The 27,450-nt window shown below is 36.9% G+C and overlaps 1 protein-coding gene across 1 annotated transcript in view; it reads right to left on the bottom strand.

Annotated features, from left to right (window-relative positions):
* Window positions 1–27,450, bottom strand: part of KIAA1257 (KIAA1257 ortholog) — a 69,344-nt gene that overhangs the window by 9,093 nt on the left and 32,801 nt on the right. Inside the window, exons 10-12 of the mRNA XM_023526462.1 lie at window positions 13,780–14,678; window positions 3,497–3,691; window positions 1,225–1,522 (exon numbers count right to left, since the gene is read on the bottom strand). Of these exons, the coding sequence (XP_023382230.1) occupies window positions 1,225–1,522; window positions 3,497–3,691; window positions 13,780–14,678 (1,392 nt within the window). The remainder of the gene's footprint in view (window positions 1–1,224; window positions 1,523–3,496; window positions 3,692–13,779; window positions 14,679–27,450) is intronic.

Here is a 27,450-nt window from a genome sequence, read left to right as displayed (position 1 = left end):
GGCCCAGAGGTTATTATGCTGAGTGAAATAAGTCAGACAGAGAAAGTTAAATACCATATCATTTCACTTATATGAAGAATCTGAGAAAAAAACTAATCAAAAACAGACTCACAAATATAGAGAATAATCTGGTGATGGCCAGAGGGGCAGGGAATAGGGTCCTGGGAGAAAGGAGTGAAGGGTTAAAGAAGTACAAATTAGTAGTTGATAGATGGTCACGGGTATGGGGAGCACAGCATAGGGAATGCAGTTGCATTAATGTAATGGCTAGGTGGAGAGCCAGAGGAGAGAAAGAGCAATTAGGGTGATCGTTTTATAAACTACATAAATGTCTAACCAATATGCAGTATACTTGAAACTAATAATAAAATAAAATTTAAAAGAAAAAGAAAAACTTTCTAAGAAGATTAATAAATCTAAAAACTGGTTTCTTAAAAAACTAAAAACTTAAACACTAAAGGAAAAAAACTTCTTCATTGGTTATACAAAGAATGCACACATACAAAGTTTACACACTTCCAAGGCTCCCCCCCCCTTTTTGTTACTAGAAATTGGGGTGGGGTCGGGTGAGGTGGGCAGCTTCATACAGACCACTGGCAGCCAACTTCAAGACATATCTTGGATGTTGGTGTTTTGTCTTTTTGGTTGGTATGTGATGAAGAAGGTTCTCCTTAGCCATTCAAGCCACATAACAACCTGCCTTCCATCACCTCATCAGCTTCTCAGTCTCCTACTCTCTTTCTCTTACATTTTCTCATGCAGTTTATCATTTAGTTTGTCATGCATTTCTCTCCTGTGTTACTTGGACATCTCATAACATCCATGCCCTTAGTAGCTTAAGCAAGATGTCACACACATGCATGCACATGTGAACACACACACACACACACACACACACACACACACACACACACACACACACACACACTAGTTCTTCCTCAAAGATGAACTCTGGGGCCAAGGTAATATACCTAAGAGCATTTCTTTCACTTTAGGATGGATGCCAGAGCTGGGAGCGAGTGCTGCTGGCATGGTTCTTCCCTGCACCAAGTACCTACTGCCCATCCTGCCTGGGATCCCAGGGCAGGAGAGTAGACACAGGCTAGAGGCAGATGTTCCACTCAAGAATTGGTCATCTTCCCGATATCTCCTGGCGTGTAACTAGACAGCCCAGGTAGGGCAAAGGCCTGGGTCCTTTGATCCCGGATTGGAGAGAGTGCCTACCTGAATCAGATTGTGCTTCTGGCCCTTATTCTTCATCATCACAGTGTTCCGCCACTGCAGGTACTTCTCTTGGTGGGCAAGGATCTCACAAGTGAGGGTGGAATTCCGACTTCGGAAGTCCTCAAGATTGGGGGCAGGATGAGGTGGTATGGCCAAAAGTTTTCCATCTGTAAGTTCTTCTTGTGAAATGGGCAACCCAAACTCTTGGCTCAAGTCTTTGATCATGGTGGAAGAAGGCAGTAGGTCTCTTGTGATTACCTCCCTGAGCTTGGTGCTGTGATGGCAGATACAGTAGATTCTAAAAAACAGAAGAGCAACCTTACTCAGACTCACGTATGTTGCAAGATAGGTCAAGCCATCTCCATTTTACAAGAGGAAATGAAAGCTCAGAGAGATTGATTATTTGGTCCCAGGTCAAAGAGCTTGTATACAAGGAGCTTAGAGTCAGTCAGTGAGCCACAAAGGGGAAGGCCTGCTTCTCTCTGTCCTCCCAGCCCACAGAAGTTAAAGGCTTCTTACCTCCTGCTCTGATTATTTTTCTGCTACTGTGGTCTTATTCCATGCCTCTCACCAACTACTGGGAAGAAGCCCCAACAAACTGGCTGTCAAGGGCATTGATTTCGGAGTTCCTGCTCCAAGAGGAGAGTGTTATGCACACAGCTTCATATCTTAACACAGATCAAGGACTGAGTGGTCATGCCTTCTTCCACCCCAAGGACTCCCCCTCATTGCCTTTTCATGCGGTATAGTGTGCATCAGGCACTTGATTCATTCTGATGCCCGCGAAAATATGTGTGGGGTGTTATTTTTGCTGCTTGCTGTCTCTGCTGCTTCTGAGGTCTGATGTGAGGTGGATGACTAAAGATAGTGAACTCTGCTTCTCTGCTTCTCACTAGCTGAGTACCCTGAGCCACCAACTTGGCCTTTCTGAACTTCTGTTTCCTGACATTTCAGACAGGAATAAATTAGCCATAATGGATATAACTACCTAGGATGCAGAGAGCACTTAATAAATAGCAGTTTTTTCCCCCTTCTTCTAATAGAATCCTCCAGCTACTTTCTATCATCCACTAGGAGGGGCAGGGTCCACCCTCCTGCAATTGACTACCATGGCTGTGAATATCCAAATGCTCCTGTACCTCTCCAACATGAGCCTCCTGCTGTGTCCCTTCCTGACTTGCAGCTTTGGCTGCTGTTTTGAGGTTACCCAATTTGTACCTGCCCAGTCCCTTGGGTAGAGGAGTGCATGGAGGGTTAGGGAATAAAAGAAAAGCCTCCTCAGCTCTGACTGAGTTTTCTTTTTCCACATCCCTCGTATTCTCTTCTTTTCTCTCTCTCTTTTCTGCCTTTACCCTCTCTTCTAGGTCAGATCTATTGTTGGCTTTAAAAATATAGATATTTTATACCTCTTGCCCCAAACTGGCAGCAAATGGATTGTACATCTGCTGCTTCTCAAGGTTAGCCTTTCCTGATCTTCTGAAAGAACCAGCCACTGCCCTTTACTGCACTACTGAGTCTGGCATAGACTAGCTATGGTCTCAGTGTACCTCACTGCACTCTTCTTTGTCAGTCTTCACCTCTATACAGGGTCTGCTTCTCTTGGCGCTCCTCTTACAGTAGGCACTAGAAAGTGGCCATTCTATACACAAATGGAGGAGCTCCACAGGAAAACATGAGCAGAGCAACCCAGAAGGAGTACACAGCTTCCAAGTGCTTGCCACTGAAGGTCTGGGAGTTCACTAGCATTGGAGCAGAAGAAACAGCACAGGCAAAAGGGTGCAAGCAGTGCAAGATCCAGATATTTGGAGAATGGTTTTCTGAGGAATAGGGAGAGAGGGTGGAGCAGGAGATTCAGGGAGAAGCAGACAGAAAAGCAAACAATTGATTGAGCGAAAAAGCTTTGATAGCCTGGTAGATCTTGCGTATTCAGTCCTTACTGTTTCCCTATAATTAACTGAAAAAATGGGTTTCTCACTGCTCAGGCTATTCTAGGCTATTCCCCAAGTACAGCAGATAAAGTCATGTGACATGTGTTTGAATAAACTGTCTTCATTTCACCAATATGTTTCTCAGACTCTCTTGGGAGAACATGTGGAATAGTGGGAATGTTATAGGCTTGGGGTCTCTTGAAACTGCACTCTACTTCTGGCTCAGCTTCTTTGGGCATAAAGAATAATAAAAACAGCATCTCCAAAGGACACTCTGCTGCCCACAATGGCCACCACAAGGCAGGCTGGCAGCTTCTATTCCTGTAGCAGTTTGGGGAGCACACCTGGTCAGGGCCTGGAAAGCCTTCTGTGGCACTGAGTTGCGAATGTAGAGTGCTGCGTGCTTCATGAGCTGTGACAGCGGCTTGAAGAGGTGCACGTGGTACAGGATGGTCTCAAGGTCTGCATAGAGGCGGTGTTGAAACAGCAGCTGAGAGTTGTAGAGCACCTTGTATTTCCCATGTTCTGATTTGGTAATTCTGCAAGAGAAGGCCACAGGACAGGGCCTTAACATTGCTCTGCAGGCTCTTGGAATACTGTGTGATTTAGCTCTGGTTGGCAGGGCTTTTGTACCTTTAAAAATGCTGAAACCAGCCTTGACTTGCCCATGCCCACTGCCTTCCCCTAATCCTCCCCTAATTCTCATTTTGCATGCTGGCTATACCAGACTGGCAATTTCTAAACACACCCTGCTATGCCACCCCCTGTGTTTGGCACATGTTGTTCTCACACCTTGTTGAATCTGGTGAAGTCTACACATATCCTGCATAACCTCCTAGTGGATCTGTGTGTTTTGGAGATTCTTCTTTCGTGAAGTATGTGTTCAAGTCTTTTGCTCATTCTTCTACTGGGATGTTTTTTGTTATTTTCTTATTGATTCACAGGAATTTTTATATGTTCAGCATACTAGCTCCACACATTGCAAATATTTTTTTTTCTGCTTGTGGCCTGCGTTTTCACAATTTTTATGGTCTCTTTCGATGGACAGAAGTTATTAACTTTAATATGACCAAATCTATCATTCTTTTCCTTTATTTTTTTGTACTTCTATCTTACTCAAGCAATATTTCTTTATTCTAAGGTCATGAATATATTCTCCTATATTATCATCTAAAACCTTTACAATATTACTTTTCAAAAATAGATTTTTTTTTCTGGTGAAATCTGAGTAAGACCAGGTACTCGTGGTCTAGTTAATTGTACTGTCCACCAATAAGGCATGTCAGATGTCACCATTGAGAGAAACTGAGTATTGGGTACATGGGACTTCTTTATAATATTTTGCAACATACTATAAGTCTACAAATATTTAAAATAGGTTTTAAATCCACTTGGAACTCATTTTCATGAATTGTGTGAGCTAGGAAATTAGGATACTATCAGTAATTTAGGAATTCTTCAAATTGGTAAAAGACATCTATGAAACCCTACACCTAACTTCATATGTAATGGGGAAATATCAAATGCCTTCCACCAAAAATATGAAACAAGGCAATGATGGTACCATTTTTATATAAAATAATACTACAAGTCCTAGCCAGCACACTAAGGAAGACATACAGTTTGGAAAGGAAGAAATTAAATTCCCTATTTGTAGATGACATGATGGTCTATGTATAAAATCTCAAGGAATCTACCAAAAACAAATAAACTAACAAGCACATATTCCTCAAACCTTGAATTATAAAGCTCATCTCCTACGTAAGCTGCAGAATCTATAAAGAGAAATTTCTTTGTATTTCTTTATACAAGTGGTGAACACTTGGAAACTGAAATTAAAAATATAATACAATTTTAAATAACTTAAAAAATAAAATTCTTAGATATAAATCTACCAAGACATATTAAGAATGTATATGTTGAAAACTCAAAATCTTGATGAAAGAAATTAAAGATCTAAATAAATGAAGAAACATATCATATTCATGTACTGAAAGACTTGCCATAGCAATAATGTCAGTTCTTCCCAAATGATACATAGGGTTAGCACAGTTTCTATCAACATTCTAGCAAGACTTTTTGTACATGTAGACAGTCTATTGTGCAATTTAAATGAAAATGCAAATGAACCAGAATAGCTAAAACAATTTTGGAAAAAAAAATAAAGTGAAATGAATCACTTTTCTTGACTTTGATTATATAGCTACAGTGATCAAGACTGTGTGGAACGGAATAGAGAACCCAGAGATAGATCAATACATTTATGACCCACTGATTTTTGATAAAGATGCAAAAGCAATTCCATAAAGGAAGATAGTATTTTCAAAAAATGGTGCTTTAGTAATTGGATATGCAAGGGCAAAAAAACTAAAACACAACAACAACAAATTTAACCTAGATTCCAGCTCAAGATGGTGATATAGTAAGATCCCGAACTCACTTCTCACAAACACATCAAATCTATAGCTACAGATGGAACAGTTTTCTCTGGGGGAAAATAAACTCTAAAAACTAGCTGAGCAACCCCTATACAAAGGGCAAACAAGAAAAAGCCACATAGAAGCAGATAGAAAAGGCTGATATAATCTCACCATAAAACCCACTTCCAGCACAGCAAACCACTGTGTGAAGGAAACTCAAAACCAGATCTTTGTCTTGAAGAGTGAAGTATTCTTACTCCACATTGGGCACCTCAGCTTTTAAGACTGGTATCTGAGAGATGAGACCACAAAACATTTAGCTTTGAAAATCATTGAGCCTCACTCCCACAAAATCTGCGAGTCTGTGGCAAACTGGGGAAAATAATGGTTTTTAAAGGGCTTGTGCCCAGACTCAATTGCCCCAGGCCCCAGTGAAGAAGCATCTCTTTGAAAAGTACCCAGACTATATAGAGACTTATTTGCTAATTTTAAAGCACTTCTTGTCTGGGAAGCACTTTACTTCTTTTTTGACTCTAAATGATAGCTTTGCTGGGTAGAGTAACCTTGGTTGTAGGTCCTTACTTTTCATCACTTTGAATATTTTGTGCCAATCCTTTCTGGCCTGTAAAGTTTCTATTGAGAAATCAGCTGACAGTCTAGTGGAAGCTCCCTTGAAGTAAATAACTGCTTTTCTCTTGCTGCTTTTAAGATTTTCTCTTTGTCTTTAACCTTTGACATTTTAATTATGATGTGTCTTGGTGTGGGTGGACCTCTTTGGGTTTATCTTGCTTGGAACTCTCTGGGTTTCCTGGGCTTGAATGTCTATTTCCTTTGTCAGGTTAGGGAAGTTTTCAGTCATTATTTCTTCAGACAGGTTTTCAATTCCTTACTTTTTCTCTTCTCCTTCTTGTACTCCTATGATGTGAATATTGGAATGCTTGATTTTGTCCCAGAGGTCCCTTAATCTCTCATTTTTAAAATTCTTTTTTCTTGTTGCTGTTTTGATTGGATGTTATCTTCTAAATTGCTTATTCAATCTTCTGCTTCATCTAATCTAGATTCCCTCTAATGTATTCTTTATTTCAGTTATAGTATTCTTTATTTCTGACTGGTTCTTTTTTAGGTTTTCTATTTCCATTTTTATCTCTACTATCTGTTTGTTGAAATTCTCACTGAGCTCACTGAGCACCCTTATAATCAGGTTTTTGAATTCTGCATTTGGTAGATTTCACATCTCCATTTTGCTTAGTTCTTTTTCTGGAGCTTTGCTCTGTTCTTTCTTTTGTTTCTTTGTCTCCCCATTTTGGCTGACTTCCTGCATTTGTTTCTATGTATTATGTGGAGCTGCTATGTCTCCTGGTCTTAGTGGAGTGGGATTTATGTAGTAGGTGTCCTATGGGGGCCCAGTGGCATAGCCTCTCTGGTCACCTGAGCTCGGTGCTCCAGATGTGTCCCTTGTGTGGGTTGTGTGTGCTCTTTTGCTATAGTTGAGCCTTGGTTGCTGCTTGCATGTCGGTGAAATACATTGACCCTCAGGCTGATTTGTTGTAAGGACTGGCCATGAATACAGTGGAGAAGCTGTTGTTCAGGGGTTGACCCTACAGAGCAGGATTTACTTTAGCAGGACTCTGGTGCTTGCCCAGTTTGCCCTTTGGGTTTGTTATTTCTGGAGATGGTTGGGTGGTACTCTGATGTGGTCTGAAGTTGGCCACTGAATGTGTTGATTTCAAGGCCTCTTGGGCAGAGCTCTAGGGCAGGCCAAGTGTAGCCGCTGCTTGTGTCCTGCCCAGGGGCACTTGGTATGAACTACAAAGTGATCTGTATATGAATGTCTGTGCAGATCTGTATACGATCTGTATATGTTAGGCTTGGAGGTACCTGAGAGAGGCTAAGCTGTGATCCAAGGTTGGCTGACATTAGTGCCAGGTTTGGAGCTGCTTAGAAAGAGATACAGAGCACACCAAGGTCAAATGCTGCTTGTTTGGGGTGAACCAAGATAAGCCATTTGTATGGAAAAGCCACTGAAATTGGGTGGGGCAGTCTCAGGGAATCACCAGGGTGCGACAACCAGTGTTAGCAAGGTTGATGGAGATTCAGATATGGAACTCACCTGCATCTGCATGCTGAGATGGGGAAGACTCAACAAAGAAACAATGGCTTCTGCTATCACTTCAGGAAAGAAGAAGCTGCCTCTCCAGTTCTCACCCTAGAGCCAGAAAATTCAGTTCCTCCCTATATGTTTCTGGCATCTTTTGAGCTGCTGGCTCAGCAGTGGAACTCAGAGCAAGTGAATCCATTAACTAGTAAGTCCATGTGTGAGCTGTTTAAGAGGACTGCCTGAAATTCCAGCAGTCCTCCATCTCTCTCAGCCAAAATATCCAATGTTTCACATCCAGAAGTTCTGGAAATTTCTTTTCCTGGCACTGGAATCCCAGTGTGGGGTTGGGACCCTCGCTCCTCCAGAGTACCTCCACAACCAAGAAATCCCTCCCAATTTTTATTTGCCACATGTGGGTATGGAGCCAGCTTGATCCACATCTCTGCACCCCTGCCATCAGTCTCAAGGTGGCTTCTTCTGTATATTCTTAGTTATAGGATTTCTGTTCAGCTACTCTTCAGGCAATGCTCAATGATGATTGTTCTGTACTTTAGTTGTAATTTTGATATGGTTGTAAGAGGAGGCAAGCACAGTGTTTTCCTACTCTGCCATCTGGACCAGAACTCCCAGGCATTCCTCTCAAAGGGCCCACACGTGGTATTACTTGCTAATTGAATAACTGGGTGTGAGCTCCATTGCTTGGATAACAGCTTGAAAAGTACCAGGGGCATATGGAGAGGAACCAAATTGTCTGGCTTCAGGATAAAAGCTGGAGTAGCAGCTCTGGATATGACAGAAGTGCTGGTAGGTGCCATAGTTCCTTTGCTGAGCCCTACCCCCACCCAGCATGCAGGTGAGTGCCAAGACTGAGCCTCCATCAAATTCTCTCCACACTTGAAATTCTCTGAGATATCACCCGACCTAACTTGAGCACAGGCTGAAACCTCTTTCAGCAGCTGTTACAAGGATCCAGCTGCAACTTCTGCTGTGGACTTTTCTAAAATCTCAGAAAGGTCCACAAACACAAAATAAGCAGGACTGGCCTCAGTGTGCCCTGTACAACTTGTTTTTGTTTGTTTGTTTTATGAATAAATGTTTTCAAAAATTTTGAGCAGATACCCAGAAGAGGGATTGCTGCATCATATGATTATTCTATTCTTAATTTTTTGAGGAATCTCCATAGTGTTTTCCATAGTGGCTGTACCAATTTACATTCTCTCCAGCAGTGTATGAGAGTTCCTTTACCCCCACAACCTCTCCAACACTTGTTATTATTACAGTTATTATCTTGTTGAAAATAGCCATTCTTACAGGTGTGAGGTGGTATCTCATTGTAATTTTGCATTTCCCTAATATCTAGTGAAGTTGAGCATCTTTTCATATGTCTCTTGGCCATTTGTATGCATTCTTGGGAGAAGTGTCTGTTCAGGTCCTCTGCCCATTTTAAATTGGATTGTTTGTTTTCTTGTTTTGAGTTATATGAGTTCTTTATATATTTTGGATATTAGCCCATTATTGGAAGTATTGTTTGCAAATATCTTCTTCCATTCAGTTGGTTGCCTCTTTGTTTTGTTGAATACAATGCAACATACAAATGATATATTGTTGAATTGTGCACTTGTAACTATATAATTTTATTAACCAGTGTATTCCTAACAAATTTAATAAAAAAATAAAAATAATGAAAGCATATATCATGCTCATAGATAGGAAGGATTTACACTGTTAAAATGTCCATACTAGCCAAAGCAATCTACAGGTTCAGTGCAATCCCTATCAGAATACCAACGGTATTTTTCACAGAACCAGAGAAAATTATCCTAAAATTCATATGGAACCACAAAAGATCTCAGATAGCCAAAGCAATGTAGAGAAAGAACAACAAAGTTGGAAGTGTCGTGCTACCTGATAACAAACTATAGTAATCAAAACGGCATGGTATTGGCATAAAAACAGACACACAGATCAATGGAACAGAATAGAGAAATAAAACCATGCCTATATAGCCTATTGGCCAATTAATCTATGACAAAGAAGGCAAGAACATACAATGGGGTAAAGACAGTCTCTTCAATAAATGCATCTGGGAAAACTGGACAGATAAATGCAAAAAATAAAACTATACCACTTTCTTACACCATATAGAAGAATAAACTCAAAAATGGATTAAAGACTTAAATGAAAGACCCCAGACCATAAAACTCCTAGAAGAAAACAGAGGAAGTAAACTCTCTGACATTGTTCTTAGTAGTATTTTTTGTACATGTCTCCTCAGACAAGGGAAACAAAAGAAGAATTAAACAAATGGGACTATATCAAGTGAAAGTTTTTGCACAGCAAAGCAAACCATCAACAAAACAAATAGACACCCCACCAACTGGGAGAATATATTCACCAATAATACATCTGATAAGGGATTAATATCCAAAATGTATAAAGAACTCATATGATTTAACACCAAAGAAGCTCCACAAAGAACCCAATTAAAAAACGGGCAGAGGACATGAATAGACATTTCATCATAAAGGGCATGCAGATAGCCAATAGACACATAAAAAATGGTTCAACATCACTAATCATTACAGAAAGGCAAATTAAAGCCATAATGAGATATCATCTCATACCTGTCAGAATGGATATTATCAATAAATCAAAAAACAACAAGTTTTAGTGAGGATGAAGAGAAGAGGGAGCCCTCGTGCACTGTTGGTAGGACTGCAAATTGGTGCAGCCAGTATGTAAAACATTCTGGAAGTTCCTCAAAAAATTAAAAGTAGAACTACCTTATGACCCAGCAATTCCACTTCTGAGTATTTATCCAAAGAAAACGAAAGCACTAAGTTGAAAAGATATATGCACCCCTATGTTTATTGCAGCATTATTTACAATAGTCAAGATATGGAAGTGACCTAAGAGTCCATCAATAGACGACTGGATAAAGAAGAGATGGTACATTTATACAATGGTCTATTATTCCAGCCTTAAAAAAGAATGAAATCCTATTATTTACGACAACATGGATGGACCTAGAGGGTATTATGCTAAGTGAAATAAGTCATAGAGGAAGACAAATACCATATGATCTCACTTAAATGTGAAATCTGAAGAACAAAATAATCAAATCAAGAAAACAGAAACAGATTTATAGATACAGAGAACAAACTTAGGGTTGTCAAGTGGGAGGGGTTTTGGAGGTGTAGGTGAAATTTTTGAAGGGATTAATAAGAATAAATTGGTAGTTATAAAATAGTCATGGAGATATGAAGTACAGTGTAGGGAATATAGTCAATATTATTTTAATAATTATGGTGGGTAGTGGATTGATTGGGGGATCACTTCATAAATTATGTGGATGTCTGATCACTGTGCTGTATACCTGAAACTAATATAAAATAATGTCAAATATCAAAAAATATTTAAAAGTTGTTTAAAGTAGGTTGCATTGAACCTATAGATCTAATTTGGGGATAATTGACACCTTTACAATAATGAGTATTCCAATCATTATACATGGTATCTCTCTTCACTTATTTAGGTTTTCTTTAATGTTTCTAAAAGTTCTATAATATTTATGGTAGAGGTCTTTTGCTCCTTTTTGTCAAATTTATTCCTGTCATATTTTATGATACTTTTAAACTGTTTCTTTTTAAAATATTTTTTTGCATGTAAATGGTATTTAGAAATTCAATAGATTAATATATTAATTTTTATATTGAGAAACCTCATTGAGAAATCTATAATACTTTTAGCATTATTTTTTGAATTTCCTATAAATTTTAAACAGATCAACATAGTTTAAAACACTTATTTCAATTTATGCAACTTCTCAGCAATTGTCTCAGTAATTTTCAGCAAATGCTCAGTATTTTCAGTCTCTCTTATTTTTTAGTATAAGCATTTAAGACTACAAAGTTTTCTCTAAATAATGCTGTAACATCATCCCACAAATTTAGATATTATACTATTTTCATTATTGCTCTGTTCAAAAATGCCTAATTTCTATCATAGTTTCTCTTTTGACCCATGGATTATTTGGTAGTATTTGTTAATTTCCCAAGCATTTTAATTTTTCTTGTTAATGAACTGGGGTCGGTGAACATTCTTTATATCATTTCTGGCATTAGAAAAAGAGCTTTTCATTGAGATAGAATGCACATACAATATTCCTTGAGTTAGCCAAACTGCAAAGTTTGAAGGCACAGTCCCCCAAACTGCCCTGACTTCTGATACCAACAAGTTTGGTAGTTCCTAAAAGCACACCCAGCTTCCTCAGTTTTCTAGAAGAATTTATAGATAGTTGTTATTATCACACTCACAGTTTATTACAGGGAAAGAATACAGATTAAAATCAGCCAAAGGAAGAGATAACATAGGGCAGAGTCCAGGATGCTTTCAAACATAAAACTTTCATTAGTCTTTCCTCATGGAATCAGGATGTATTTCCCTTATGACATTAATGAGTGACAATATGCAGAGTAATTTCCTTGAGCCTTGGTGTCCAGAGTTTTTATTGGGGTTCTATTACAGAGGCATGATTGATTAATTACTTGATGGCCCATGTGGCAATCTCAATCTCCAGGTCAATTGACACTGCATAATCCAAATCTCCCACCCTAAATCATGTTGTTGGCCTTTTTGGTAAAGCCAACCTTCATCCTGTGACTATCAGGTAAGGCTGCTCTCACTCTAAGATCTGGTATTGTCAGCTCCCAACTTAAACAAAGACATTCCTATAAGGTATAACATAGATTACTTCCCAAGAAGACAAGGGCAAAGGCCAGACCTCTCGGGCAAGGTTGAATTCTTTCCTATATATCATAAGAGTTAACCCTTTTAAAGTGTACAGTTCTTTAATTTTCAATGTACACACAATGTGTGCAAACATACAAACTAACTTATTCTAGAACATTTTTATAACCCCCAAAAGAAAATGTGCCCATTAGCAGTCATGCCCCACTTTTTTTATCATGCCTCCCCTGAGACCTAGGCAACCACTGACCTATTACTATTTTTATGGATTTGACTAGTCCACACATTTCATATAAATGTAATCATATATGTGGCCTTTATGTCTGGCTTATTTTACTTAGCATAATGTTTTCCAGGTTCATCTATGTTGAAGAAAGTGTATCAGGACTTCGTTCCTTTTTTTATGGCTGAATGTTATTCCCTTGTGTAGACATATCACATTTTGTTCATTGGTTTATGGACATTTGGGTTGTTTCAACTTTTTGACTACTATAAATAATACTGCTATGAACATTCATTTGCATGTTTTCTGTGTGAATATATGTTTTCAGTTCTAGGAAGATAACCAGCCTTATTTAACACTAGCTTTTCCCAGTGCCTCTTGGCCTATCAGCACATTGAGACAGGCCCCACAAGGTTTCACTCCCTTCCTGAGTGGATAGGCTCAACTTCTAGACTCTTTGCTGTTAGCAATATCTGGTTTCTGGGGCATCTGAGCTCTGAGGACAAATAGGGGGCCTGTAGACTAAAGGAGGATGGTCTTATTTACTCAAACTTCAAAATCATAAAAAGAAAACAGAATTATCATGTTACCCAAACTAGAGAATGACAGGACCATGAGGAACCACTTGCTCCAGCCTGAAATCAGATACTTTAATTGCCTCTACAACGTCCCAACTGAGCAGCCATCAAGTGCTCCTGAAGGCCTCTAGGAAAGGGGAATTTTCTGTAGCCTAGGCAGCCCCTCTAGATTCAAAATAATCACATGTGTGTTTTACCTAGGTGAGTTGAAATCTATTTCCTTGTGGTGTCCATCTTAGGGTGATACAGAACTTTCTGCTCCTTGTTAACCAAATAGGCCCCTCAGAAGTCTGAAAGCAGGATGCATTGTCCTGAACCATCTTCTCTTCTCTATATCTCCTAGGTCTTGCCTTCACCTAAAGCCAATCAATTCTTCCTATTAGAAATTCCAGTTACTGAGCCTTTCTAAGCACCATATAATAAACCCCAAGAGGAAATTAATCAACATATCCCCTCCGCCCCAGACAAAGAAACTGGACTTCAGCTTGGCTTTAAAGATCTCTCCACTTAGCATCCAGATGACATTACTTTTACATGAAATGCAAAACAAACCACCTACCGGCTTTGGTGGCTCTCCCATAGCCTCTTCAAACCTTGGTCAGCCAAGCCTTCCAGAATGAGGAGATGAATCTTCCCATCCAGCAGATGGAAGCCAGTAAGCACATCTAGGTCCTGCTTTTCCTGGATCTTCACCCGCATCTTAAAGGCTGATAGGATCTGCTGGATGTTCTGGATAGGGTAGGAGTCCAGATCGAGGGCCTTGGCATTGATCATGGTGATGTCCTGCAGTAGGCTGTATAAGAGGAAGATCTTCCTGGAGTTAAATACAAAAATGATGCGGCCAAACTGGGTGCCTGTGAGGTCTGGATCAGGGGCTTCTGCCACAGCCCTCAGTGGAACTGCTATGTCCACTCGGAGCTTGAGCATGGAGTTGGCTTCTAGATAGTTGCCCATGGGCATTGGGCCATGACGGAGGCCATCTGTAGGTACCTGAAACCCCACAACTTTCCTGCTCCTGCTGTCCTGGTATATGGGCTTGGGCTCACAGCTGTAGATGGGAACAGCCAAGTTCAAGTACTTGTGGCCGAGGAGGAGGTCAGCAAAACTGACCTGAGCAATCCCATAAGGGTCCCACATCTTGTTTTGAGATTCAAATGGGTTGTTCTCTGTCTCTCTGGGCGAGATGAGGGCCTGGAAGTTGAGGTATGAATCCAGAGGGTCCTCCCCAAACAGGGTGGGCTTCCGGGAATACTCTTCTGACTTGCGGTCCCGATCATGAACTTCCACCACCATGGGAGGGCCCTGTAGGTATTCCTTCAGTTCTCTGGGGTTCATTGCCCCAAGAAAAATGACATTGATGTCCTGGAAAGAGACGTGGCTTCCATGAGGCTGTCCCTCAGTCTGGTGAACTGGAGTCTTATAGAACTGGTACCTGCAGTACACAGGGGTGCAGAGCCTCTATGAGAGAGCAAGGAGACATCAGGTCACTGGGCTGCCATGGCAGTCACTCTGTCTCCCCTCTAAAAGAAGGCTCCAGTACATGGGTCTCAAATCCCAGTGCCACACTCTACCTGTAGCCCTTGTAGCCTAGGTTTCTTCATCTACAAAATACTGATGAGAAAGCCTGCTCTGTAAGATTATTCACCAGATTGAATGACATATATGAAAGTACCAAGATGGTGGCTAACACAAGAAAAAGGCTCAATAAGTATTAGTCACTATTTCTCTCTCCCAAACAGTGAGTGCCATGAAGACAGGCCATGTGCCTTTTTCACATCGATATTTCTAGCTCTTAGCCCAAGGCTAGACAAAGAAAAGGTGGACACAGGTAAACCATATTTTCCAGATATACATTTGTGGGGAGGGGTGGTTGGCACAGGCTCACCTTTAGCATATTAAGTATCCAAGCAGAAAGCTATGACAAGGAGAAGAAGGACTCAGAGAGGTTTAGGACTTAAGAGGGCATGGAAAATAAAATGGGAAGGAGTGCAGAGCTGTGATGAGGCAGGAAACTGAGAATCTTGTTTTAAATATTGCACTCAGATTTTATATTCAAAAGATAACTGTCATACAAATTTGTGGTCCAAATTCATATTCCAAGTATACTATTTATTTTATACAGATGTTGAAAATTTATTTTTAAACAATCCTGGGGTGGTAGTGCTTCCAGGTATCTGGAAGAAGTCATTAAAAATCTTTTCTGGAGAAATCTGCTTTCAACTGAGGCCTCAAAAAATTCCCAGAGAGAAAGTTTCATTGAACATGAGATCATAGTAAAAATCACAAAACATCTAAGGGAAAAGGTAATACTAATGAAATCAGTTGCACAGAGGCATAAGGTATTAGAATGATTGGATACATAAAATAAATATGTTTGTTAGGTTTTAAATTTTTAAAAATATTATCAAGGTCAAATCTATTGGAATTATATTTACTAGTAATGAATAATTTCAAAATAAAAAATTTAAACATTATCTACAATAGCATAAAAAATAAAATATTTAAGAAGAAATTAAATGGAAGATATATAAGACCTATATACTGAAATCTTTAAAGCACTGCAGACAGTAATGAAAGAAAATCATTATCGAGAAATAGACCATTTTCATGGTCAGGAAAGTGCAATTAATTCTAGATTAATCATAGACCTAAACATAAAAGCTAAAATTTCAAGAAGAAAACATAAGAAGTTATCTTCATGAACTTGGGGTAGGAAATGACTTATTTGACAGGACACAAAAAACACTAGTCATAACAGAAAAAGTTAATAAAATTCACTTCATCAAAGACACCATTAAGAAAATTAAAATCAAGCCCTAGACTGGCAGAAAATATGTAACGTACATATATACCTGACAAAGGACTTGTAGCCAGAATATAAAAAATAAAAAAAAAAAATCTGGAAAACAATAATTAAAAAAAAAATAGTAAGAGGAACTTTTAACTCTGGTTAAATAGAGTAAAAGCATACCCTAACTTGTAACTCCTAGAGAATGCAACTAAAAACCCTAGACAAAATGCATGAAGCAGCTAATAGAGGACTCTGAAAATTAAAAGGTAATAGGTGGACTGGTGAAACCAAACTCACTGAGTTTCCTGGGTTGTAATTTCCTCCTATATGCCCCTGACTGGACTCAAAGGAATCCTGAATCCCATAATTGTGTATCACACATGGAAAGAGAGAGCTCTAAGAAAAGCTCTCTCTTTCTATTCCAAGGAATGGGAGGGGAAATTCCCTGTTGATTTTCTCGTCTGGCCCTGCTCTCAGGCAAGTTCAAGTTTCAAAGCTGCAATCTGGTGACGGGAAATCTAAGAGAGGGGAATCCTCTTTGATTAGAGAAACTGTGATACAGAGAGTGTATGGAGGATCTCAATATTGTTTTGTCTCTATAAGTATTCCCACTACTTGTCCTCAGAGGCAGGTCCAGTGTTGGGAAGGGCATATTAGAGTGGGAACACTAAAGCTACACCTTTGGGGCAAGCAGACGACGGAGGGGACTCCTTAGGAGCTGGAGAGTATGGAAGGGGGAGGAATCAAGAAAAGGATTCCATAAAGTTATGTGTAAACTCATGGGTTTATTCTTGAACTGTGCATGTATAAATTTGACCTTAAGCCATATATCAGAGGTTTTGAGAAACGAATTAGAGAAGACCACTGCACAAGCCTCAGACTGATCCCTGAATAGTACACATGCAGGATAGATTTGCATATCACTAAAAAAATCCTTGAAAACTAAACTGACCTTAAAACCACAGTCTACAGAGGATGAGTTGGGAATTGCAGCTTTACCCTGAGTATATTGGCTAATAAAACAAAAAAGCCAACATTCTCCACATTATTTAAATAAGACTCAAAGTCTCAAATATAGTATTCAAAATGTATAAGATATAATCCAAAATTATTTGACATACAAAGAATCAGAAATGCTGACTAATTATCAAGGAGAGAGACAGTCAAAAGATACCAACTCTGAGGTGATTTAAGTATTAAAATGATCAGATGAAGACTTTAAAACCACTATTATAACCATGATCCAAGAAGTAACAACAAACACTTTTGAAACCACTGGAAGGTAGCCAGTTTCAGTGAATAGAAACTATAATGCAGAACTCAATAAAAATTTTAGAACAAAAAATACAAAAACTGATATAAAAATTCACTATATGGTCCAAAACCAAAACGGAGATGACAGAGGAAAGATAATTAAACTTGGGGACAGATCAATAGAAAGTATGCAATCTGAACACATAGAGAAAAAAGATTGAAAAAAAGTAAACAGAGCCTCAGGAAGCTGTGGGACAATACCAAAGATCTAACATATTCCAAAGAGGACAAGAGAAAAGATATTTGTAAGAAGATATTTGAAGGAATAATGTCTGAAGATGTTTCAAATTTCTCAAAAGGCATAAACTTACAGATTCAAGAAACTCGGTCAGTCTCATCAGGGTAAACTCAAAGAAATACATGCCTAGACATGTCCTTATCGAAGTGGTAAAAACCAAAGACAAAGAACACAGCTTCAAAGCAGCCAGAGAAAAACGATACATTACTCCTAGGAGAACAATAACCTGAATAACTGGATTTCTCATCAGAAACTATGCAAGTTGTAATAAAGTAGAACAAAATGTTTACAGTGCTGAAAAAAAAAAAAGAGAAATTTCCACCCAGAATTCTAAAACTAGTGAAAATATACTTAAGGGATAAAAGTGAAATAAAGACATTCTCATATGAAAGAAAACTAGAAGATAATTTGTTTCTAGCAGACATGCTATAAAAAGTTACTACTGTATGATTCAATTTATATTGTAGAAAAGGCAAAATTATAAGGGCGGAGAACAGATCAGTGATTTTCAGGTGCTCAAGGTAGGGGTGGAGTTTACTAGAAAGGAACAACATGAAGAAAGGATTAGAGAGATTGCAAGGGGTAAGAGAAGACTTCTGGAATGTTATAAGTAATAATATATTTTAGTGAGAAATATTTTTAAAACCTTAATCCCCATCTTAATCCCCCCCAAAAATTCCAACAAAAGGTTTAAACACCAGATTAGAAAAATATCAAAACTAAAAATCCAAATAAATGGAAAGATATACCATACTCATAGAAAGGACAGATTAATATTGTTAAAATGTTCATATTATCCAAAGCAAATCTACAAGTTCAGTGCAATCCCTATCAGAATACCAACGGTATTTTTCACAGAACCAGAGAAAATTATCCTAAAATTCATATGGAACCACAAAAGATCTCAGATAGCCAAAGCAATGTAGAGAAAGAACAACAAAGTTGGAAGTGTCGTGCTACCTGATAACAAACTATACTACAAGCCTATAGTAATCAAAACGGCATGGTATTGGCATAAAAACAGACACATAGATTAATGGAACAGAATAGAGAAATAAAACCATGCCTATATGGCCTATTGGTCAATTAATCTATGACAAAGAAGGCAAGAACATACAATGGGGTAAAGACAGTCTCTTCAATAAATGCATCTGGGAAAACTGGACAGATAAATGCAAAAAATAAAACTATACCACTTTCTTACACCATATAGAAGAATAAACTCAAAAATGGATTAAAGACTTAAATGAAAGACCCCAGACCATAAAACTCCTAGAAGAAAACAGAGGAAGTAAACTCTCTGACATTGTTCTTAGTAGTATTTTTTGTACATGTCTCCTCAGACAAGGGAAACAAAAGAAGAATTAAACAAATGGGACTATATCAAGTGAAAGTTTTTGCACAGCAAAGCAAACCATCAACAAAACAAATAGACACCCCACCAACTGGGAGAATATATTCACCAATAATACATCTGATAAGGGATTAATATCCAAAATGTATAAAGAACTCATATGATTTAACACCAAAGAAGCTCCACAAAGAACCCAATTAAAAAACGGGCAGAGGACATGAATAGACATTTCATCATAAAGGGCATGCAGATAGCCAATAGACACATAAAAAATGGTTCAACATCACTAATCATTACAGAAAAGGCAAATTAAAGCCATAATGAGATATCATCTCATACCTGTCAGAATGGATATTATCAATAAATCAAAAAACAACAAGTTTTAGTGAGGATGAAGAGAAGAGGGAGCCCTCGTGCACTGTTGGTAGGACTGCAAATTGGTGCAGCCAGTATGTAAAACATTCTGGAAGTTCCTCAAAAAATTAAAAGTAGAACTACCTTATGACCCAGCAATTCCACTTCTGAGTATTTATCCAAAGAAAACGAAAGCACTAAGTTGAAAAGATATATGCACCCCTATGTTTATTGCAGCATTATTTACAATAGTCAAGATATGGAAGCGACCTAAGAGTCCATCAATAGACGACTGGATAAAGAAAAGACCATATATAGAATGGTCTATTAGTCCAGCCTTAGAATGAAATCTTACCATTTGTGATGACATGGATGGACCTAGAGGGTATTATGCTGAATGAAATAAGTCAGACAGAAAAAGACAAATACCATATAATTTCACTTATATGTCGAATTTGAAAAACATAAATGAACCAACAAAACAGAAATAGACTCACAGAGAACAAACTAATGGTTGCCAGTTGGGAGGGGGTTGGGAAACTGGGTGAAAAAGGTGAAGGGATTAAGGATATTGGCAGTTACAAAGTAGTCACTGGGATGTAAATTATAGCACAGGGAATATAGTCAATAATATTATAATAACTATAATGGTGTCAAGTACTAGACTTAATTGGGGAATCATTTTGTAAGGTATAAATGTCCAATCACTATGTGGTACACCTGAAACTAATATATTGTATGCCAGCTGTAATTAAAATATAAATAAAAAAAGAAAAAAAATTGAAGAGAGGATTAGTGAACTAGAATATATAGCTGAATGGATTACCCATGTTTACACACAAGACCAAGCTATAGAAAATATAAAAGAATGGTAAAAAGAAAATAGAAGAGAATGAAATTAGATGTAACATATATATAATTGGAGATTCAGAAGACAATGACAAATAGAATAGCAGAGAGGTAAAAATAGAAAAGATAAGTACAGAGAATTAAAAAAAAAAATCCAAGACATAAATTTTTAGGCCGAAGAAGCTCAAGTCACAAGAATAATTAATAGAAAAAACACACTTTTTTTCTATTAACACTACTTATTATGGTGAAATTTCACGAAAGATAAGAAGGTGATGTTGAAATCAGCTTGAGAGAAAAAGCTTATATTACAAAGAACAATTAATATGAGAGAAACAAAGAAAGCCTGAATAAACTGGAATAATAACTTCCAAATGCTAAGAGAAAACGTTTTGACCTATCTTTCAAGAACAAGAGTGAAATATAGATATTTTCAGCTGAAGAGAAATTAAGAGACTTTCCCATTAGTGGAAATTCATTAAAGAATTTCTAACGGCTATTATTACATTTCATGAAAAAGGAAATTTTTCTCAGAAGAACAACCTGGAAAAAAAGTCTATGGTATCCTAGCTCAATCAGCCTAAAATTACAAAGGACAAGTCAGATGTCTAGCAAAGTCAGGTTTATTGACTCAGCAATTAGGAATACAACACAATAGTGGGACTAGGGGCATCTCAACAAAGGGAAATATAGAGTTTTTATAGGATGTTGAAGAAAGTTCAGGTGTAACTTAAGTAGTTTTTTGATAAATCCAAAGCAATCCATCAGGCTCCAGATAGTGGAATTATCACATGTAGACTTAAAAAAAAAAAAGCTAAAAAACTATGCTTACTGTGATAGGCAAACTAATGCCCCCTAGACATCCACATCTTAATCCTCCAAAACTGCTATGTTATGTTACATGGCAAAGGAGATTTTTTTTTATGTTGAATTATGTTGAGGTTATAACCCCCAGACCCGAGAGCGAGATTTTATTTGGAAATAGGGTATTTGCAGATGTAATCAAGTTAAAATGAGGTCATAGTGTGAGCCTTAAGCCAATATGACATGTCTTTAGCTTCTTGATGTGATGGATATCAGTACTTGATTTTCGAACATTGAACCTTTATAATAACAGTGCAAACTTGGAATTATTACTACTAGGTCATTATAGTAATTCTTTTATACTTTATTGGATTTGATTTGCTAATATTTTATTGGGGAGTTTTGCATCAATGTTTATGACAGATATTGCTCTGAAGTTTTCCTTTCTTGTAATTTCTTTGTTGGGTTTTGGTATTAGAGTAATGCTGGCCTCATGTAACAAGTTAGAAAGTATTCCCTCTGCTTTCATTTCCAAAAGGGATAGTAGAAAATTGGTATAATTTCTTCCTTAAATGTTTGGTAGAATTCAATGATGAATCGATCTGAGCCTGGTACTTTCTATTTTTGCAAGTTGCTAATTATTGATTAAATTTCTTTAATAGATATATGACTCTTCAGATTATCTATTTCTTTTTGTTTGAGTTTTGGTAAATTGTGTCTTTCAAGTAATTAGTTGTCAAGTTGTGGGTAGAGTTGTTAATAATCAGTAGTGTGATCCCTTTATCATTTCTTCTCTTCCCCAGCTTAATTGAGGTATAATTGACAAATAAAATTGTATATATTTAATATATATAATATAGTGGTTTGATACACATATACATTGTAAAATCATTACCACAAACAAGTTAATTCATGTGCCTATCACCTCATATAGGTACCTTTTTTGTTGTTGCTGGTAGTGTGTTGAGAACACTTAAGATCTATTAGCAAATTTCAAGTATGCAATACAGTATTATTAACTACAGTCACCACGCTATATATCAGATCTCCAGAACGTATTCATCTTAAGTTTGTACCCTTTGACTGACATCTCCCCACTTCCCTCATTCCTCAGCCCCTTGTAACCATCATTCTAGTCTCTGATTCTATGAGATTGACTTTTTTAGATTCTACATATATGTGAAATAATATAGTATTTATTTCCTCTGGCTTATTTCACTTAGCCTAAAATCCTCCAGGTTTATTTATGTCATCAAAAATGGCAGTTTCCTTGTTTATTTTTATAGCTGAATAATATTCCATTGTTCATGTGTCTGATATCACATTTTCTTTATCCGTTCATCTGTCAATACACACACATATACATCACATTTTCCCCTTATCTGTCTATATGTATCAGACATACAGTTTGCAAATATTTCCTCCCATTCCTTATGTTGTCTTTTCATTTTTAAAATTTGTTTCCTTTACTGTGTAGAAGCCTTTTAGTTTCATGTAGCTCCCACATTTATTTTTTCTTTTGTTGCTTATACTTTTAGTGTTATATTAAAAAAAGTCATTGCCAAGACCAATGAGAGATTTCCCACTAGGTTTTCTTCCTGGAATTTTATGGTTTTAGTTCTTATGTTTAAGTCTTTAATCTATTTAGAGTTGATTTTTGTATGTGGTATAAGGTAAGGGTTTGATATCATTCTTTGCATGTGGATATCCAGTTTTCCCAACACTATTTGTTGAAAAGACTATTCTTTTCCCATTGTGTATTCCTGGTGCCCTTGTCATAGATTAGTTGAATATCTATGTGTGGGTTTATTTCTGTTCTGTTGCAAAGGTCTATGTGTCTGTTTTTATGTCAGTATCATATTGTTTTGATTACTGTAACTTTGTAATATTGTTTGAAATCAGAAACTGTGATGCCTTCACCTTGTTCTTCATCAAAGTTGTTTTGGCTACTTGGGGTCTTATGTGGTTCCATAGTAATTTTAGGATTTTTTAAAAATATATTCTGTAAAAAATGCCATTGGAATTTTGATAGAGATTGCATTGAATCTAGAGATCAACTTGGGTAATATGGAAAATATTTCTAACCCATGAATATGAGATATTTTTTCATTTGTGTCTTCTTCAATTTCTTTCATCAACATCTTATAGTTTCCAGTGTACAGCTCTTTCACCAACTTGGTTAAATTTATTTCTAAATATTTTATTCTTTTTGATGTTTTTATAAATGGAACTGTTTTCTTAATTTTTTTTCAGGTAGTCTGTTGTTAGTGTATAGAAATGAAACTGATTTTTGTATGTTGACTTTGTATCCTGCAACTTTACTGAATTCTTTTATTAGTTCTAACTATATTTTTTTGTGGAGTCTTTAGAGTTTTCTATAAGAAAACTCTATAAGATCATGTTATTTGCAAAGAGAGTTAATACAAATATTTGTTTAATTAATTAATTTTTTAATGGTGACATTGGTAAATGAAATCTGGAAAGTTTCAGCTATACATTTTAACAGTAAGGCATATATATATATATATATATATATTTGCATTGTGTGTCCACCTCCCATAGTTAGATTTCTTCCTGTCACCATATTTGACCCTTTTTACCCCATCTACCTCTCACCTCCTCGCTCCCCGTTACCCTCTGGTAACCACTAGTCTGTTGTCCATGTCTAAGAGTCTCTGCTTCTTTGTCCTGTTTGTTCATTGTTTTTAGGTTTATATCACACACATAAGTGATATCATGTGATTTTCAACTTTTTCGGTCTGGTTTATTTTGCTTAGCACAATTATCCTGAGGTCCATCCATATTGTTACAAACGGCAGTATTTCATCTCTTCTTATGGCTGAGTAATATTCCTTTGTATATATGTACCATAGCTTTCTTATCCAATCATCTATAGTAGGACACTTCGGTTGCTTCCATGTCCTGGCCACTGGGAATAAGGTGTGAGATGATATCTCATTGTTCACATTGCTATGAACATCGGTGTGCAAATATCTTTTTAGATATGAGTTTTCAAGACTTTGGGGTAAATACCCAGTAGAGGGATTGCTGGATCATAAGGTAGATCAATTCTTAGTTTTTTGAGGAACCTCCATATTGTTTTCCATAGTGGCTGTACCAGTGTATGAGGATTCCTTTTTCTCTGCATCCTCTCCAACATTTGTTATTACTTGTCCTGTTGAAAACATCTGTTCTAACACATGTGAGATGGTATCTCATTGCGGTTTTGATTTACATTCCCCTAATAGCTGGCGATGCTGAGCATCTTTTCATATATTTGTTGGCCATTTGTATGTCCTCTAAGAAGAAGTGTCTGTTCAGGTCTTCTGCCAATTTTTCGATTAGAACATTTGTCTTTGTTGTTATTCAGTTGTATGAGTTCTTTGTATGTTTTGGATAATAAGCCCTTTTCGGAAATATATATCTTCCCATTTGGATGGTTGTCTCTTTACTGTGTTGATGGTTTCTTTTGCTGTGCAGATGCTTTTTAGTTTGACATAGTCCCATTCATTCTTTTGGTTTTACTTCCCTTGCCTTTGAGGTCAAATTCATAAAATCCTCTTTAAGAACAAGATCCTTGAGTTTGGTTCCTATGTTTTTCTTTATGCAATTTATTGTTACATGTCTTATATTCAAGTCCTTAATTCATTTTGAGTTAATTTTGGTGTTTGGTGATAGACAACAGTCTAATTTCATTTTTTTGCTAGTGGCTTTCCAATTTTCCCAGCACCATTTATTGAAGAGGCTTTCTTTCTCCACTTTATGTTTTCGGCTTCTTTGTCAAAAATCATTTGCCCATATGAACATGGGTTTACTTCTGGACTCTCAATTCTGCTCCACCAGTCTATGTATCTTTTTTTTTTTCTGCCAGTACCATGCTGTTTTGATTATTGTTGCTTTGTAATATAATTTGAAGTCAGGCAGAGTGATTCCTCCAGCCTCATTCTTTTTTCTCTGGATGGCTTTGGCAATTCAGGGTCTTTTGTGCTCCAATACAAATCTGATGATTTTTAGTTCCGTATCTTTAAAAAATGCTGATGGGATTTTGATGGGGATTGCATTAAATCTGCTTTAGGTAATAGGGTCATTTTAACTATGTTGATTCTTTCAATCCAAGAACTCAGAATATCTTTCCATTTCTTTGCATCTTCTTCGATTTCTTGTAATAGGGTCTTATAGTTTTCATTATAAAGGTACTTCACATGTTTCGTTAGATTCATTCCTAGATATTTTATTCCTTTTGTTGCAATTGCAAAGGGAATTATTTTTTCTACTTCTTTTTCTGACAATTCACTATTAGGGCATAGGAACGTTATGGATTATTGATCATTGATCTGTAAAAAGAAACTACATTACTGTGTTTGCTTATTGTTCTAGTAGTGTTCTTGTGGAGTCTTTAGGGTTTTCTATATAGACAATCATGTCATCCGCACATAGTGACAGTTTGACTTCTTTGTTTCCTCTTTGAATGCCTTTTATCTTTCTCTTGCCTGGTTGTGCTTGCTAGGGCATCCAATGTTGTATCGAATAATAGTGGCAATAGTGGACATCCTTGTCTTGTTCCTGATCTTAGAGGAAAGGTTTTTTAGTTTTTCACCATTAAGTATAATGTTGGCTGAGGGTTTGTCATAGATGGCCTTTATTATGTTAAGGTACTTTCCTTCTATATTGATTTTGTTAAGTGTTTTGATCATAAATGGATGCTGAATTTTGTTGAAGGCTTTTTCTGCATCTATAGATATGACCATATGATTTCCTATTTTTTAATTTGTTTATGTGGTGTATCACATTAATCGATTTGCATATGTTGAACCATCCCTGTGCTCCTGGGATGTAGCCCACTATACCATGATGTATAATCTTTTTAATATGTTATTGTATTCAGTCTGCTAGTATCTTCTTTAGGATATTTGCATCTGTGTTCATGAGAGATATTGGTCTGTGGTTTTCTTTTTTTTTATCTTTACTGTTTTGTTTTTTTTTTTTTTTTAATCAAGGTTATTGGCCTCATAAAATGAATTGGGAAATATTGACTCCTCTTCAATTTTTTGGAAGAGTTTGAGGAGAATAAGTATTAAATCTTCTTTGAATGTTTGGTAGAACATTCAAAGAATGTTTACGGGTGAAACCATCTGGTCCTGGACTTTTACTTTTTGGTAGATTTTTGATGATTGTTTCAATTTCCATACCACTAATTGGTCTATTTAGATTTTCTAGTTCTTCTTGATTCAGTCTAGGAAGATTGTATCTTTCTAACTACTTGTCTATTGCATTTAAGTTATTAAATTTGGTGTTATAGACTTTTTCATAGTATTCTTTTTTGATCCTTTGTATTTCTGTGGTGTCTGTTGGAATTCTTCTTCTTTCATCCCTGATTTTGTTTATTTCTGTCTTTTCTGTTTTTTCTTTACTGAGTCTAGCCAGGGGGTTGTCAATTTTATTAACCTTCTCAAAGAAACAGCTCATTGTTGCATTTCTTTTTTCTTTTTCTTTTTTGTGTGTTTTCAATTTCATTTATTTCTGCTCTAATTTTGATGATTTTTTTCCGTCTGACTTTAGGCTTCATTTGTTCTTCTTTTCTAGTTTTTTTAAGATGAAGCATTAGGTTGTTTATTTGGGCTTGTTTTTGTTTTTAGAGGTAGACCTGTAATGATATGGATTTTCCTCTTATGACTGCTTTTGCTATGTCTCAAAAGTTTTGATATGTTGTACTATCATTATCATTTGTTCCTATGTAACTTTTGTTCTCTCTTTTTATTTCTTCTCTGACCCGGTTATTCTTCAGTAGCATGTTGTTTAATCTCCACGTGTTTGTGGTTCTTCCTGCTTTCTTTTTACAGTTGCTCTCCAGCTTCAAAGTATTATGATCAGAGAATATGGTTGGTATGACTTCGATCCTCTTATGTTTGTTGAGGCTATCTCTGTGTCCTAGTATGTGGTCAATCCTTGAGAATGTTCTATATGCACTAGAGAGGAATGTATAAGCAATCGTTTTGGGATGGAAGACTCTGTAAATGTCAATTATATCAAGTTGGTCTAATGTATCATTTAAGGATGCTATTTCCTTATTGATTTTTTATTGGATGATCTGTTCATATCTGACAGTGGGATATTTAGGTTTCCCACTATGATAGTGTTTTGGTCTGTTTCTCCCTTTAGTTCTGTTAGTAATTGCTTTATATATTTCAGAGCTCCTTGATTGGGAGCATAAATGTTACTAAGTGTTATTTCTTCTTGGTACATGATTCCCTTTATATATCATTATAAAGTGTCCCTCAGTATCTTTCTTTACCTTTTTTATTTTGAAGTCTATTTTGTCCGATATTAGTACCACTACTCCTGCTTTTCTCTGAATGCAATTTGTTTGAAATATCATTTTCCACTCTTTCACTTTGTGTCTATATTTGTCTTTGGAACTGAGATGTGTCTCCTGGAGGCAGCGTATGGTTGGGTTTTGTTTTTAGATCCAATCTGCAACTCTGTGCCTTTTTATTGGTGAGTTCAGTCCATTTACATTTAGGGTGAT

Source organism: Pteropus vampyrus, unplaced genomic scaffold (genome assembly GCF_000151845.1).
Source record: "Pteropus vampyrus isolate Shadow unplaced genomic scaffold, Pvam_2.0 Scaffold927, whole genome shotgun sequence".
NCBI classification, from domain to species: Eukaryota; Metazoa; Chordata; class Mammalia; order Chiroptera; family Pteropodidae; genus Pteropus; species Pteropus vampyrus.
This window is presented reverse-complemented; position numbering and strand designations above follow the sequence as displayed.